General features: G+C 41.0%; 1 protein-coding gene across 3 annotated transcripts in view; it reads right to left on the reverse strand.

Annotated features, from left to right (window-relative positions):
• Positions 1 to 1,107: 1,107 nt before the first annotated feature.
• Positions 1,108 to 13,143, reverse strand: part of ptch1 (patched 1) — a 177,381-nt gene continuing 165,345 nt past the window's right edge. Inside the window, exons 22-24 of one of the 3 annotated variants that reach the window (XM_034170531.1) lie at positions 4,909 to 5,259; positions 4,283 to 4,832; positions 1,108 to 4,142 (exon numbers count right to left, since the gene is read on the reverse strand). In XM_034170531.1, coding sequence (XP_034026422.1) covers positions 4,284 to 4,832; positions 4,909 to 5,259 — 900 coding nt within the window. In that variant the 3' untranslated portion in view covers positions 1,108 to 4,142; position 4,283. Of the gene's footprint in view, positions 4,151 to 4,282; positions 4,833 to 4,908; positions 5,260 to 13,143 lie in introns of those variants that run through there. The other 2 variants (XM_034170532.1, XR_004560799.1) reach the window with 2 other exon arrangements.

Genomic DNA, 13,143 nt, shown 5'->3' on the forward strand with positions numbered 1-13,143 from the left:
GAATTTTTTTCTCAAAGGTACCAGCATTGCCAAACACCTCTATCCACTGAACTTATGACACCTTAAATGTCCTGGGAGTATCACTTTCGGAGAGGCTGCTCCCCACATCTCCTCTCTTCTCAGAGGTGCATCGCTCGCTCTGACAAACTGTGTGGGATGTTATGTAGATACAAACTGGCCTCAGTGAAAGCTGGAGTCTAGATTTGGATTTCTGTGAGCTATTTCAGACCTAAATTTTGCTTTTAGCAGGACATTTTCTGGATGCACAGTCAAAATTTGAGGATTTTGTGGCTACATCCTCACAATACTAAACTGCAATCTCAAACTCAAATTATCGGTCGCATTAAAATTGACCTGAATTCATATTTTGCACTGCAATCTCAATGAAGAGCAGACTGAAAATCTTGATGTGGATTGGAACAATTCAGCTTGTGGTACCCAGCTTTCCAAACACACCCTGACATTTGTAAGACAGCTCACCTCTATAGTTGGAAGCACACAGCAGTGAACCATGCCTTTATTGGCTTTAAAAGATAATGACAAGCCTGCTGCCTGACTCTAACCACTGATCCAGGGTCAGCGAGTTCCTCAGCCTGCCTGAGGTTCAGGTTGAACTTGTGGCTTCCCTTTTTTGGCACTTAGGTCAAAAAGTGCAACAAACAAGTGCGGTTTTGAAAAACATAGCACTTGCCGTATAAACCTTAAATGCATTTTTTGTGTTGAAAATCCTTTAGTTCCCTGTGTTAGCGTGAGAAGACATATGTGCCACCCATGCAGCTGACGAGGCTCTCGCCCTCTCTCGCCGGCCACGCTGCAAACTCAAGACCACATGCCCTTTTTCATTACTCCAAACAGGCCAGCTGTATTGTAACTACAAGCAATTTCCTTGCAGTCTATAAAGCTGTCAATCAAAATCATGCAGAACAGGGTGTGGAAGTGCTGGTGGGGTGCAGGAGCGGAGCTGGGTGGGCTGGCGGGGAGGGCGGCACCGCTTCAGACCAGATGTCAGAGTTGTGCTGTAGGACAGGATGCAGGGGCGTGGGGGTAGCTCCTGTTTACACGTAGACATTTTGACTTGCATCAACTCAAAGACTTAGACCCAAGCAATCCTTTAAAGATTTCATTTATTAAAGTTATGAACAAAGAGACAAATAAGTTATATATTTTTTTATTAGTTAGAATTCTATCAGTGTTTGAACATTAATATTTAGAGAGCTAGTACAATTGTCTACCTTGATGGTTAGCGTTAGAGAAAACCATAGCAACAGGTGCCTGACTTCTCTCTCCAAAGATGGAAACATAATACTGAACGGGGAGGTGTTCATGTTGTCATACGAGACAGTTAGCAATGAAAGTGTGCACCTTTTCTTTTTTCCTGGTATGGTATATCATTACATATAAACTCTTTAAAAATATACTTCTGTGAAATACCTTGACAACTACTATGTACACTACAAAAATAAATTTTCATATAAATAAATTATATGGCATACATTTATCTTTGTAACTGACAACAGCAAACATCCACGCCAACTGAGAGCAAAATGGCAATCTGGAAGAACCACTGATTTTTTTTTTTTTTTTTTCTTTTAAAAATCCTCTAAGAGCTACGATGAGACCTGTAGTGTAAAATGTTATATATTCTTTTTTCCTATTTAACATTAGTATGCACTTTATACAGATCAAACTCCATTAATGTAAAGACATTGAATTGTAATAGTGTTTTTTTTTTCAATAGACATAAAAATCCCTGCATTTGTTACCCACTGGCATCACAACAATAATGAAAAACATTTTATATTAAAAAAAAATATAAATATCGCAATTCAACGCTGAAAACAAAAACAAAGATCATTAAAAATGAATAAAATAGTTGCCAGCTATTATTCTCTCCATTACTGCCAATGTGACATTGGGAGATAACGTTTAACAAAACACAAACAAAACAAAATTTCCAAAATTCATGCAAGCAGCTGACATGATGTAGAGGAGAAAACTGCAAAGATTTCAACAGGAAGTGGGAGTATAAACGGTGAGACTCTGGAGCGCAATTGCTGGTGGAGAAAAGGAGCCACGTGTGCACACTCTGAACCCTGAGGCTCCACACTGCACCATTTAGTGTTAGAGGGGGCACAGTCTAATTAGTATTGCGGCATCATGTATGTTTTTACGGGCTGGGGGAGCGGGGATGGTTGGGGCCAAATAAGGGCCAGTTTTCTTTACCGTGACTAAAACTTAGCGGAGACAGTGAAGGAAATACACACACACACACACACACACATGTTTATACATACATGTATATACACTGTGACATCGTCAGGCCATATAGGGCTTAGCCCTCAGCAGGCTCTGTGGACTAGCTTATTGGTTGAACAGAAAGAAAGAGCAAAGACGACATAGAAAATGAAGTTTAAATGCTGTCAAGTGCCAGGTGAACGGGGTTGTACAGTACACAGTCTGACTTTTAGCTTATAGACACAGCCTCTTTAGAACATACAGAGCATGTGCCACATGCGGACCCTGTTCCAGAATCATATGTGAACATCCCCACTAATGGTTGAGCTAAGCCCTGCTTTAACTTTTAGAAGACATGCATCCCAGAAGGTTCACGGTTTGAAACCTTGTCTATATCTTGGAGAACTGAGATATCCTGTCTTTGTGCTGCAGTTTTGTTTCAACCATAGTGGACTTTTCAAGATGTTCAAAAATGTATTTATTCAGTCACAAACTTTGACACACTTTGGTAATCCCTTGCATTTGTATGGAGCCTTTTTTGGATATGCTGTGATATCACCAGAGAGGTTTTCCAGAAGTGCAGAGGTTCTGCTAAGGGTATACTACAGGTGTATTACTGTTGTTTCTGCAAACATCACATGGTCCCGTCCAGTTGGTTATGTCATAACTGTTGTCTATGGTTTTGTTTCTTCAAATGTCACCATGTTTGATGTTGTCAGAAACTTTCAAGAGGCTCTGCAATGCCCTCTAGTGGATGTTTTGTTTAGCATCAGTGCCAATGTAAAGAACATATGGAAGTATGTGGGCAGTGACCTTACACTGTTTGAAAGGCATGGTTAGAACTTTTGGACAAAAGTAGACTGTAAACAGAGCACAGATCAGCCTTAACAGTCCATGTCCTTCAGGGATGCATGTCCACAAAGGTGAGAACAGGACATTCACTTCTGAGATGGACTGAATGGATTTGAACCTGCTAGGGTTAAACAATATATAACCTTTTACAGTAAAATACAACCAGAGAGCAGTGTAACAGACAATACAAAGCTGAGAACAGAAACAGGTTCCAATGCAGAGGCAATAACTAAAAAAAATGTAAAAACAAAATAATAAAAAAACAGCTTTTAGAATTTCTTCATATCTGCTTGTATTAAATAGCACGCATAGCGTGTCAACTTAAACAGTAATTGTTTCATAACTACCACAGGTTTGTGATAAGAAATTAATAGTTTAACACGTGTACCTTTATACAATAAGAAACGCAAACACACAAACACTCACAAACATAAAGAGCCCTGTTTGATGAGGCTAACATTCTCCCTCATGTGGTAAATGAGCATCAATGTTAGTTTGTTCTAAGGATGTTTCTGATGTATAAGCTAGATATGTTGGGGCACATTGACGTTACACACACACACACACACACACACAGATCACTTCTTTTGTTTGCATAGAATTAATACATGTAAATTATTACAAATATTTTAAGCAGCAACACTGAATGCTGTCAGGTATTCTTGTCTGGATGAAGCTTCCTATTGGCACAGATCCACAGATGAGTGAACAGTAAATCAGAGATCTATCTTGCTCTCACGCACACAGATTTATACAGACACATGTACACACCATATAAAATGGCAGCCCCAGTCTATTAACACCAGGAGTTGTACAACTCCTCAAATTATAGCTATGTTTTGTTCATATTTACACGTGTACATCTTTTAAATATCGATAGAAATATCTAAGACATAAGTCCACTGGGGTACAGTAAGAATAAGCACCATGTCCGGACTGGTGAGGGTCCTGCTGCTTGAGGCTGGGGGTCGAGCCCGGCTGGGCTGGTCGTAGGGAGGCCAGGTCAGCGGTTCTGTAACACAGAGGAGTCCATCTTTGGCCACTGCACTTGCGTTCTTCACAACTGGAAATAAAACAGAAAGACTGAATTGCCAGTGCTGCAGTAAAGAATCTCAATAACTTTGCCTTCTGAGGTACACTGAATTTTAGGGACAAAACCTCACTTTTAAATGCGATGCAGGACTTGAAAGCTCACCTCAGCTAGCATGCCTGACACAGCTGCTCTCAGCTGGTTCAAACTCTAAGTCTTGGAGCTCCATGGCCTCCATCTCAGCTCCTCTGAGTCCTGTGTGGGTGTCCAGTGGCACATGAGGGTCCTGGAAGTCAGGGTTTGGCTCCTCCGGCCGCGTTGGGCAACAATTGTACATTGGAGTGTATTCTGGATAAGAGGAAGCGGTAGGGTTTGGGTTGGACAAGGGGGCCGGGTGGACGGCCACAGTAACGGACGCTGATGCTGTTACCGTGGTGATGGGTTGGCAATAAGGAGCAGGGTTCGGATGGTGCGGAAGGTGGTGATTAGACTGTGGGTTGTGGGACGAGCGGGCTCTGCGGCCTGCTGAGTGTTCCCTATGGCCAGAGCCGTGTGTGCCATTCGGCCCCCTGGTCTCAGTAGAGGTTTCAAAAGCGTCCATGCGCGGGCATACTGGGGGCGGGGCCTGCCGATGTAGTTGGCTCTTGGGCTCCCTGCTGTAGCGCTGAGTAGTCCCAGGCTGTGGCCCAGAATCACAACCCTGAGAGGAGACAGACTGTAAAGCAAGAAAATCAAACTTATATTCAAAAAGTGAAAGAAAAAAAAGAGAAGTAACATGGATAGGTTCTTACTGAGGACACACTGTACGCAGGGGGGTCCTGCTGTGTGGCTGAGCGTCTATGTCCTGCTGCAGCTGTCCTTCCTTCCTCTGGCCTAGCTGCTCTGCCTCTGTTGGTCTGGGTGTGGTACTGCTGCTCTTCAGCTCTAGCTTGACCCCTGTGTGAGGGCAGGTTGTAGTTTTGAAGCTCCTGACTGATACCAGAGACGGTGGTGTTAGAGCTGTACTCTGAGTCTGATGAATCCGAAGCTGCACCGGAAGTGGTGGTGGCAGGGGTGAGGTGAGGAGGACGGACTGAGAAGCGGATGACGTGTGGAGGGGACTCTGGGGTTGGTAAGCGACTACGGCCATCAACTGGTGATACCTGAAAGGAAATAAGAGGAGAGAGAAGACTGAGACTGCCACATAGCTTGTAAAACAAACAAACAAACAAAAAAACCTTTTTCAACACCGTTTGATTCCTGTACAAGTATTTATGCTTCCATCAATTTTTTTTTTCAATTTTTTTTTTCCTTTATGTAGTGCCAAATCACAACAGAGTTGCCTCAAGGCGCTTCACACAGGTAAGGTCTAACCCTACCAACCCCCAGAGCAACAGTGGTAAGGAAAAACTCCCTCTGAGGAAGAAACCTCAAGCAGACCAGACTCAAAGGGGTGACCCTCTGCTTGAGCCATGCTACAAACATAAATTACAGAAATAATTCACAGAACAATTCACGGACGAATATACAAGAATTGCTGTTGGTGGACAGGACAGAAGGATCGCCAACATGAATACAACTCCCATCTCTGGATGGAGCTGCACCTTAAACAGAGAGAAAAAACAGAATCAGGCATCAGAAAGACAAAAAATACTGTATAATTTGCCAGCATTAATCAACAAGAAAAACAGAAGAAACACTAAGGTGATCGCCGGCCACTAGCCCTAAGCTTCACTAAAAGACCCAGAATTTAGGTGAAGTTGAGGCCGTGGCCCGCTCCAATTACTAATAACATGAATTAAAAGAGTAAAAAGCATAAAACAAAACTGTACCAGTATGCTAGCCATATGAAAGGGAAAATAAGTGCGTCTTAAGTCTGGACTTGAAAGTCTCCACAGAATCTGATTGTTTTATTGACGCAGGGAGACCATTCCACAGAACAGGGGCACGATAAGAGAAAGCTCTGTGACCCACAGACTTCTTATTCACCCTAGGGACACAAAGTAGTCCTGCACCCTGAGAACGTAAAGCCCGGGCCGGTACGTAAGGTTTAATTAGGTCAGCTAGGTAGGGAGGTGCCAGTCCATGAATAACTTTATAGGTTAGTAGCAGAACCTTAAAATCTGATCTCACTGGGACAGGAAGCCAGTGAAGAAACGCCAAAATGGGTGTAATGTGGTCGAACTTTCTGCTTCGTGTCAAAAGTCTGGCTGCAGTATTTTGAACCAATTGGAGAGCCCTAATGCTAGACTGCGGTAAACCAGAAAATAGAACATTGCAGTAGTCCAATATAGAAGAGATGAACACATGGATCAGGGTCTCAGCATCAGCTACAGACAGGATAGGACGAATCTTTGCTATATTTCGCAGGTGGAAGAAAGCAGTCCTAGTAATATTTCTAATATGGAGGCCAAAGGACAACGAAGGATCAAAAATTATCCCAAGGTTCCTCACTTTGTCAGTGTGATGTATGACACAGGAGCCTAGGCTGAGTGTTAACTGGTCAAATTGATGCCGATGTCTCTCTGTACCAAGAACCATCATTTCTGTCTTTTCAGAGTTTAAAAGTAGGAAGTTTCTAGACATCCAACTTCTCACTGCTGCAAGGCAATCTTGTAAGGATTTTATGTTAATGAGATTACCAGCAGTTATCGGCATATATAACTGAGTATCATCTGCACAGCAGTGAAAGGTAATCCCAAAATGCCGCAATATGTGCCCAAGGGGTGTTATATAAAGGGAGAAAAGCAGGGGGTCTAAGACAGACCCCTGAGGAACCCCAAATTTCATGTCACTAAGGTTAGAGGTAGTGTTACTGTACAAAACACAGTGAGACCGACTGGTCAAGTATGACGTCAGCCATGCAATGGCACTCCCAGTAATCCCAAAATGATTTTCCAGCCTATCAAGTAGAATATGATGATGCACTGTATCAAATGCAGCACTGAAATCTAACAGCAGCAGAACCATAGTGGTGTCCGAGTCCATTGTAAGCAGAAGATCATTCACCACTTTAGTGAGAGCCGTCTCTGTGGAATGATATTTTCTAAAAGCAGACTGCAGTGGCTCAAAGAGATTATTCTCAGTAAGATAGTCTACGAGCTGTCGTGACACCACTTTTTCCAGAATTTTAGAGCAAAATGATAGATCTGATATCGGCCGATAGTTTTTCAATACACTAGGGTCAAGATTAGGTTTCTTAAGTAATGGTTTAACCACTGCAGATTTGAAACATTTAGGAACAGATCCAGAAGTTAAAGAGAGATTAATAATTTCCAGCACAATCGGCCCAAGAGTGGGCCACAGGTCCTTAAACAGTTTTGTTGCTATAGGATCAGATAAACAGGTTGTGCTTTTTGTTGACGTTATGAGTTTCATCAGCATGTCTAGAGAGACACTATCAAATTCTGTAAATCTAGGTAATACCTCAGTAGTGGCGCCCACCTCAATAGCAGGGTGTAGTGGCTGGTTAAGGCATGCTGGGATATGTTGAACCTAATGTCATCTATTTTCTTCTCAAAGTAATCTAGGAAATCTTGTGCTGTAAAAGGACAGCGAGCTATAGGTGGTTGTCCATGAATAAGCGTTGCCACCGTGTCGAACAAGAACTTTGAGTTATGCTTGTTTTTGTTGATCAAATCAGAGCAATAGGTCCGCTTTGTAGCCAATAATGCATGCTTATAGTCTAAGATAGCATCAAGCCACGCAAGGTGGAATACTTCTAATTTTGAACGACGCCATTTCCGTTCTAGACCTCTTGCTTTATGCTTGAGGTCACGCAGGTAATCATTGAACCAAGGTGACTGCGATTTGGGGGAGCGCGGTTTCAACACAGGTGGTGCAATCATGTCGAGTGTCGTTTTGAGCACTGAGTTTAAACTATCCACAAGTCTGTCTACTGACTGGGTATTTGTCAAAAGTGAGGCTAAGACATCAGGCAGTCTAGCTTCTAGTTCAGTCTTAGTTGAGGAGTTGATACATCGCTGCAGTGATAAATAAGGTTGTTCCACTAAACACGGCAGCGAAACTGTAAACTTAAGTGAGTGATCAGAGAACACTGATGTAAGAGGCATGATATCAATATTTGTGACAACAATACCACGTGCGAGAACCAGATCCAGGGTATTTCCACTAATGTGCGTTGAATCCCGAATGTGTTGCCGAAATCCTAATGCATCCAAAATTTCCATAAATAATTTGCAGAGGGGATCAGAAGGCTTATTTATATGAACGTTAAAGTCACCAATGATCAGAATGTTATCTGCACTAGTTGGCAAGTTAGAGATGAACGCACCAAATTCATCTAGGAATTAAGAATATGGGCCAGGAGGCCTATATACAGTGACAAAGTAATACGGCTGATTTTTATTCTTCTGACCTTGGCAATGCGTAATATCCTGAGCGGAGCAGAGAATCAGATGCTCAAACGAGTTATATTTGTGACCCCCAACAGCTAATAAGCTAAACCTAGATTTATAAATAAGAGCAACACCCCTGCCTTGCTTCGCATCACGAGGGACGTGACTAAATGTATATGCTGGTGGGCAGGCTTCATTTAAGGGGAGGACAGCTGTAGGTTTAACCCAGGTTTCACATAACCCAATCATATCTAAGTGATGATCAATAATTAAATCATTAATCAACAATGATTTTGAGGACAGTGATCTTATGTTAATGAGACCCAGTCTAAGGACCTCAGTGGGGTTGACAGTTGAACTGTTTGGGTTTAGGGGTGGTTCCAGAGTAGCATATATAAGATGCCTAGAAGTAGGTTTAGGTTTGAGACATTCCACGTGTGTTGTAGGTAGCAGACACGAAATCTTTGCTATTACTGGAACAACCATTGGGCCATCCTCAATTTCAACATGATCCAATATAGTAATGGATATTAAGTTTGCAAAGCATATCCCTCTATGATTTTTATGGACACGTCTACGGGAGCAGGCCACAGTCTCAACTTGAATTTCCCTCCCTGGCAGGTAAAGTGTACTATCACCATAGTGGATTTTCTGCACTAATTTCCCCGCTAAGCTAATGGATTCCACACCCACATTTGTCATAAGCCTTGCAGGGTCTCTAATCACCTGCTCCGTGGCCTGCTGTAGATTCCTAATGTTACCCTCCCTGTAGAGCTCTATCTATGTTCGCAGACAAGATGGCGGCGCCTTCCCCAGTAGGGTGGAGGCCGTCTGGCATCAGCAGGTCACGGCGGCCCCAGAACGAAGGCCAGTTATCAATAAAGCTAAAGCCTTGCTGTTGACAAAACTGCGCCAGCCACCTATTTAATGATGTCAGCCTGCTAAACACCTCATCAGTACCCCGGGAGGGGAGGGGACCAGAGACTATTAATCGATGCCGACACATCTTTCTGGCAAGGTCACAAGTCCTCTCTATGTTCATTTTTGTGACCTCTGAGTGCTTCATCCTGATATCATTGGTGCCGACGTGAATAACTATGTGACTATATCTCATGTCCCTTCATCTGTCTTCCCTTGTGCAGTGTCAGCACCCTAAGATGGGATGCAATGTCAGGAACTCTGGCCCCAGGAATACATTTAACATCAGCCGGCGTCTGTAACCTGACTTTGCGGGTGATAGAATCTCCTATCACTAAAGTCCGGTGTTTCGGCCTGGAGATAGGACTGGAAGTCAATTGTGGGCTCAGAGAATTCACATCAGGTAAATCCAAGGGGGAGAACCGATTCACAGTTCGCAGTGGCGAGTGTGATCGGGGTGCCACAACCGGGCACCAAGCCCTACGGGGCTTCCTCCGCCTCGCCACAGTCCGAAAACCGTCCTCCACAGCCGGCGTTTCTCGGCTGATGCTAATGGGCTCGCTAGCCGGCCCAGCACTAACCTCATCTGGAGTGCCCATAACATCTAACTCCACTGCGCTAAGAAGCTGCTCTAACTTACGGACACGGCTCTCTAAGAGAGCCACCCTAGGATTTACGTAGGATTTATGGAGGGTGTAAAGTTGGTAAAGTAGTGTACTTTGTGCACTAGGAAATTCAAGAGTATAGCCAAGCAAGCACAAGCTAACCAATAATGGATAAGCAAACCACTCCTAAAGCTCACACAGACGCAAATAATTGAATTAAAGTTCACAGCAGTTCGACTAAAAGAGTAGCACAAGTATTAGAAATGTAGGAACAGTAGATATATATATATATATACCACTCCTAAGATTAACACAAGAGTAAAGTACTAAGCTAAAGTTCACAAGAGTTACACTAACAGTTAACTAACAGAAGTATATAAAAAAATGAAATGAAAAAATGAAAACGAGGGTCTGAAGTCGCTAACGCAAGCTAACCGCTAGCGAAAATGCTAGCCGCTCCTAAGATTTACACAGGAGTAAAATAATTACTTAAAATTCACAGCCGTTCGACTGAAAAACTAACAGAAGTATTAACCAGGTAAAAAGAACCAGCTATAAAAATAACAAGGGGGGGGAAGGGAGGAGTCGACCTAGCTAGCGAAAGCTAAACGCTAGTGAATGCTAACTGCTAGCGAATTACAACAGGACTATAGTTAAATAATGTTCAGAGAAGATACAATTAATAACCAGAAGAGTGCTAAACAGAAGTAAAAGTGACAGTTTTTTTAATTCGGCACACAAAATATTCAAATACAAAAAAATGAACAATTCCACAAACAAACACAGACAAAACTAGTGAGTCCGAAAGGGTGTGGGCTGAAGCAAAGCTTATTAGCGCCCACCCCTGCTAGTACAAGTCCAACAATTCTAATCAGTCATATTTACATAAATATAAATTCACTACTACATGTCGACACACAGACATACACATCAATATACTATTCACTTATATTTATATAGTACCAGATCATAAGAAAGTCGAATCAAGGCACTTTACGCCAGTAAGGACTAACCGTACCAACCCCCAGAGCAAGCACTAGGCAACTGTGGAGAGGAAAAACTCCCTATAAGGAAGAAACCTAAAGCAGACCAGGCTCTTGGGGGTGACCCTCTGCTTGGGCTGTGCCACATATACCTATATACATACGTATATACTTTACAAACATAAATATATACATACATATACACAGTCACTTATATACATATACACCTACCCATATCTATATATCTACATACGCATATACATACCCACACATTCAAATATACAATAAGTCCCACTTATAAATTGAACATTCCATATAAATCAAATTATATTTGCTTCTTTATGATACTTAGACATAATGTTCTTTTTGAGTAGTTTCTTAAATCTCACTAAGGTACTACTCATTGTAACCTCTGTTGAACATTTGTTCCATTTCCTCACCCCAACCACAGACACACAAAAACCCTTTACATTTGTTCTTACTGGTGGTTTCATAAAAATTGCACAACCTCTTAAACTATATCTGGATTCCCTCAATCGGAACAGACTCTGGACATGTCTCGGTAAGGCTTGGTTTTTCGCTCGAAATAAAGTTTGAATTGTAATGTAATCGACCAAATCAATGAATTTTAATAAATTTAAAGACACAAATAGAGAATGAGTTGGTTCACGATATTGTTTATTGCAGATGATTCGTATGGCTCGTTTTTGCAAAAGGAATATTGGATTTGTATTTGATTTGTAAGTGTTTCCCCATGACTCAACACAATATGTCATATATGGTACCATCAGAGAATGATATAAAGTAAGTAACCCTTCTTGTGGCAGTAGGTCTTTGGCTTTATACAAAATGGCTATAGTTTTTGACAATTTTGATTTCACATAATTTATATGTGGTTTCCAGCTAAGTTTATTATCAATTATAACACCTAAAAATTTATTCTGTTACTAACTCAATTTCCTTATTGTTTATAGTTAAATTTTTACATTTGGGTGCCTGTTTATTTCCAAATATAATACATTTAGTTTTCCCAAGGTTGAGTGACAACTTATTAGCGTCAAACCAAACCTTAAATTTTTCCAGTTCTTTCTCCATTATGTCCAGAAGCTGTTCAAGATTTTCACCGCTACAGAACACAGTTGTATCATCCGCAAAAAGGACACATCTCAGTGAACTCGACACCCAACTTATATCATTTATATAGATTATAAACAACAAAGGACCCATCACTGAGCCCTGCGGCACCCCACATGTGACATCCCTGAGTTCAGAATTTGTATTATTGAATTGAACATACTGAAATCTGCCTTGTAAATAACTAGCTATCCATTCATATGCCAGACCTCTGATTCCATATTTCTGCAGTTTACTTAATAGTATTCCATGGTTAATTGTGTCAAACGCTTTCTGTAAATAAAAAAAAAACACCTATTGTGTATTGTTTATTATCAATTGCAGTTGCTATACTTTCCACAAAGTCCATCAAAGCATGTGATGTAGTTCGAGACCTTCTGAATCCATATTGTTCTTCACAAATGATGTTATGCTTCAGTAAATAATCATTTAATCTTTTAGCAAATATTTTTTCCAAAATTTTGGAAAATTGTGGCAGGAGTGATATAGGTCTGTAATTAGAAAATGTGTGTTTGTCACCAGTTTTAAACAGAGGAATTACTTTGGCTATTTTCATTTGAGAAGGAAATTTACCAGTACTTAGTGGCATATTGCAAATAGAATTGAACGGTTTTACTATACAATCAATAACTTTTTTTAATAAAGCCATATCCAAATTATTAAAATCAGTCGATTTCTTACTTTTTGAACCATGAACCAGATCAAGTATTTCCCTTTCATGAGTACCACCAATGAACATTGAAACAGATTTGTTAAACGTTGAATTATTTACCCAGAAGTTATTAGTTGATGAGTCAATCTTACTGGCAAGATTTTTACCCACATTAACGAAGTATTCATTAAAGTGTTCAGCAATAGACTCGTCGTTATCAATCGTGATGTAGTTGTTACTCTGAAAAAATGAAGGATAATCTCTAGTTACTCTATTCTTTTTTACTATTTCATTTAATATGTTCCATGTGTTTTTGATGTTATTTCTATTTTTGACAAGTAACTCATTATAATATGTTTTTTTACTGAGTCTCATGATATTGATTAACTTATTCTTA

Source organism: Thalassophryne amazonica, chromosome 5 (genome assembly GCF_902500255.1).
Source record: "Thalassophryne amazonica chromosome 5, fThaAma1.1, whole genome shotgun sequence".
NCBI lineage: Eukaryota > Metazoa > Chordata > Actinopteri > Batrachoidiformes > Batrachoididae > Thalassophryne > Thalassophryne amazonica.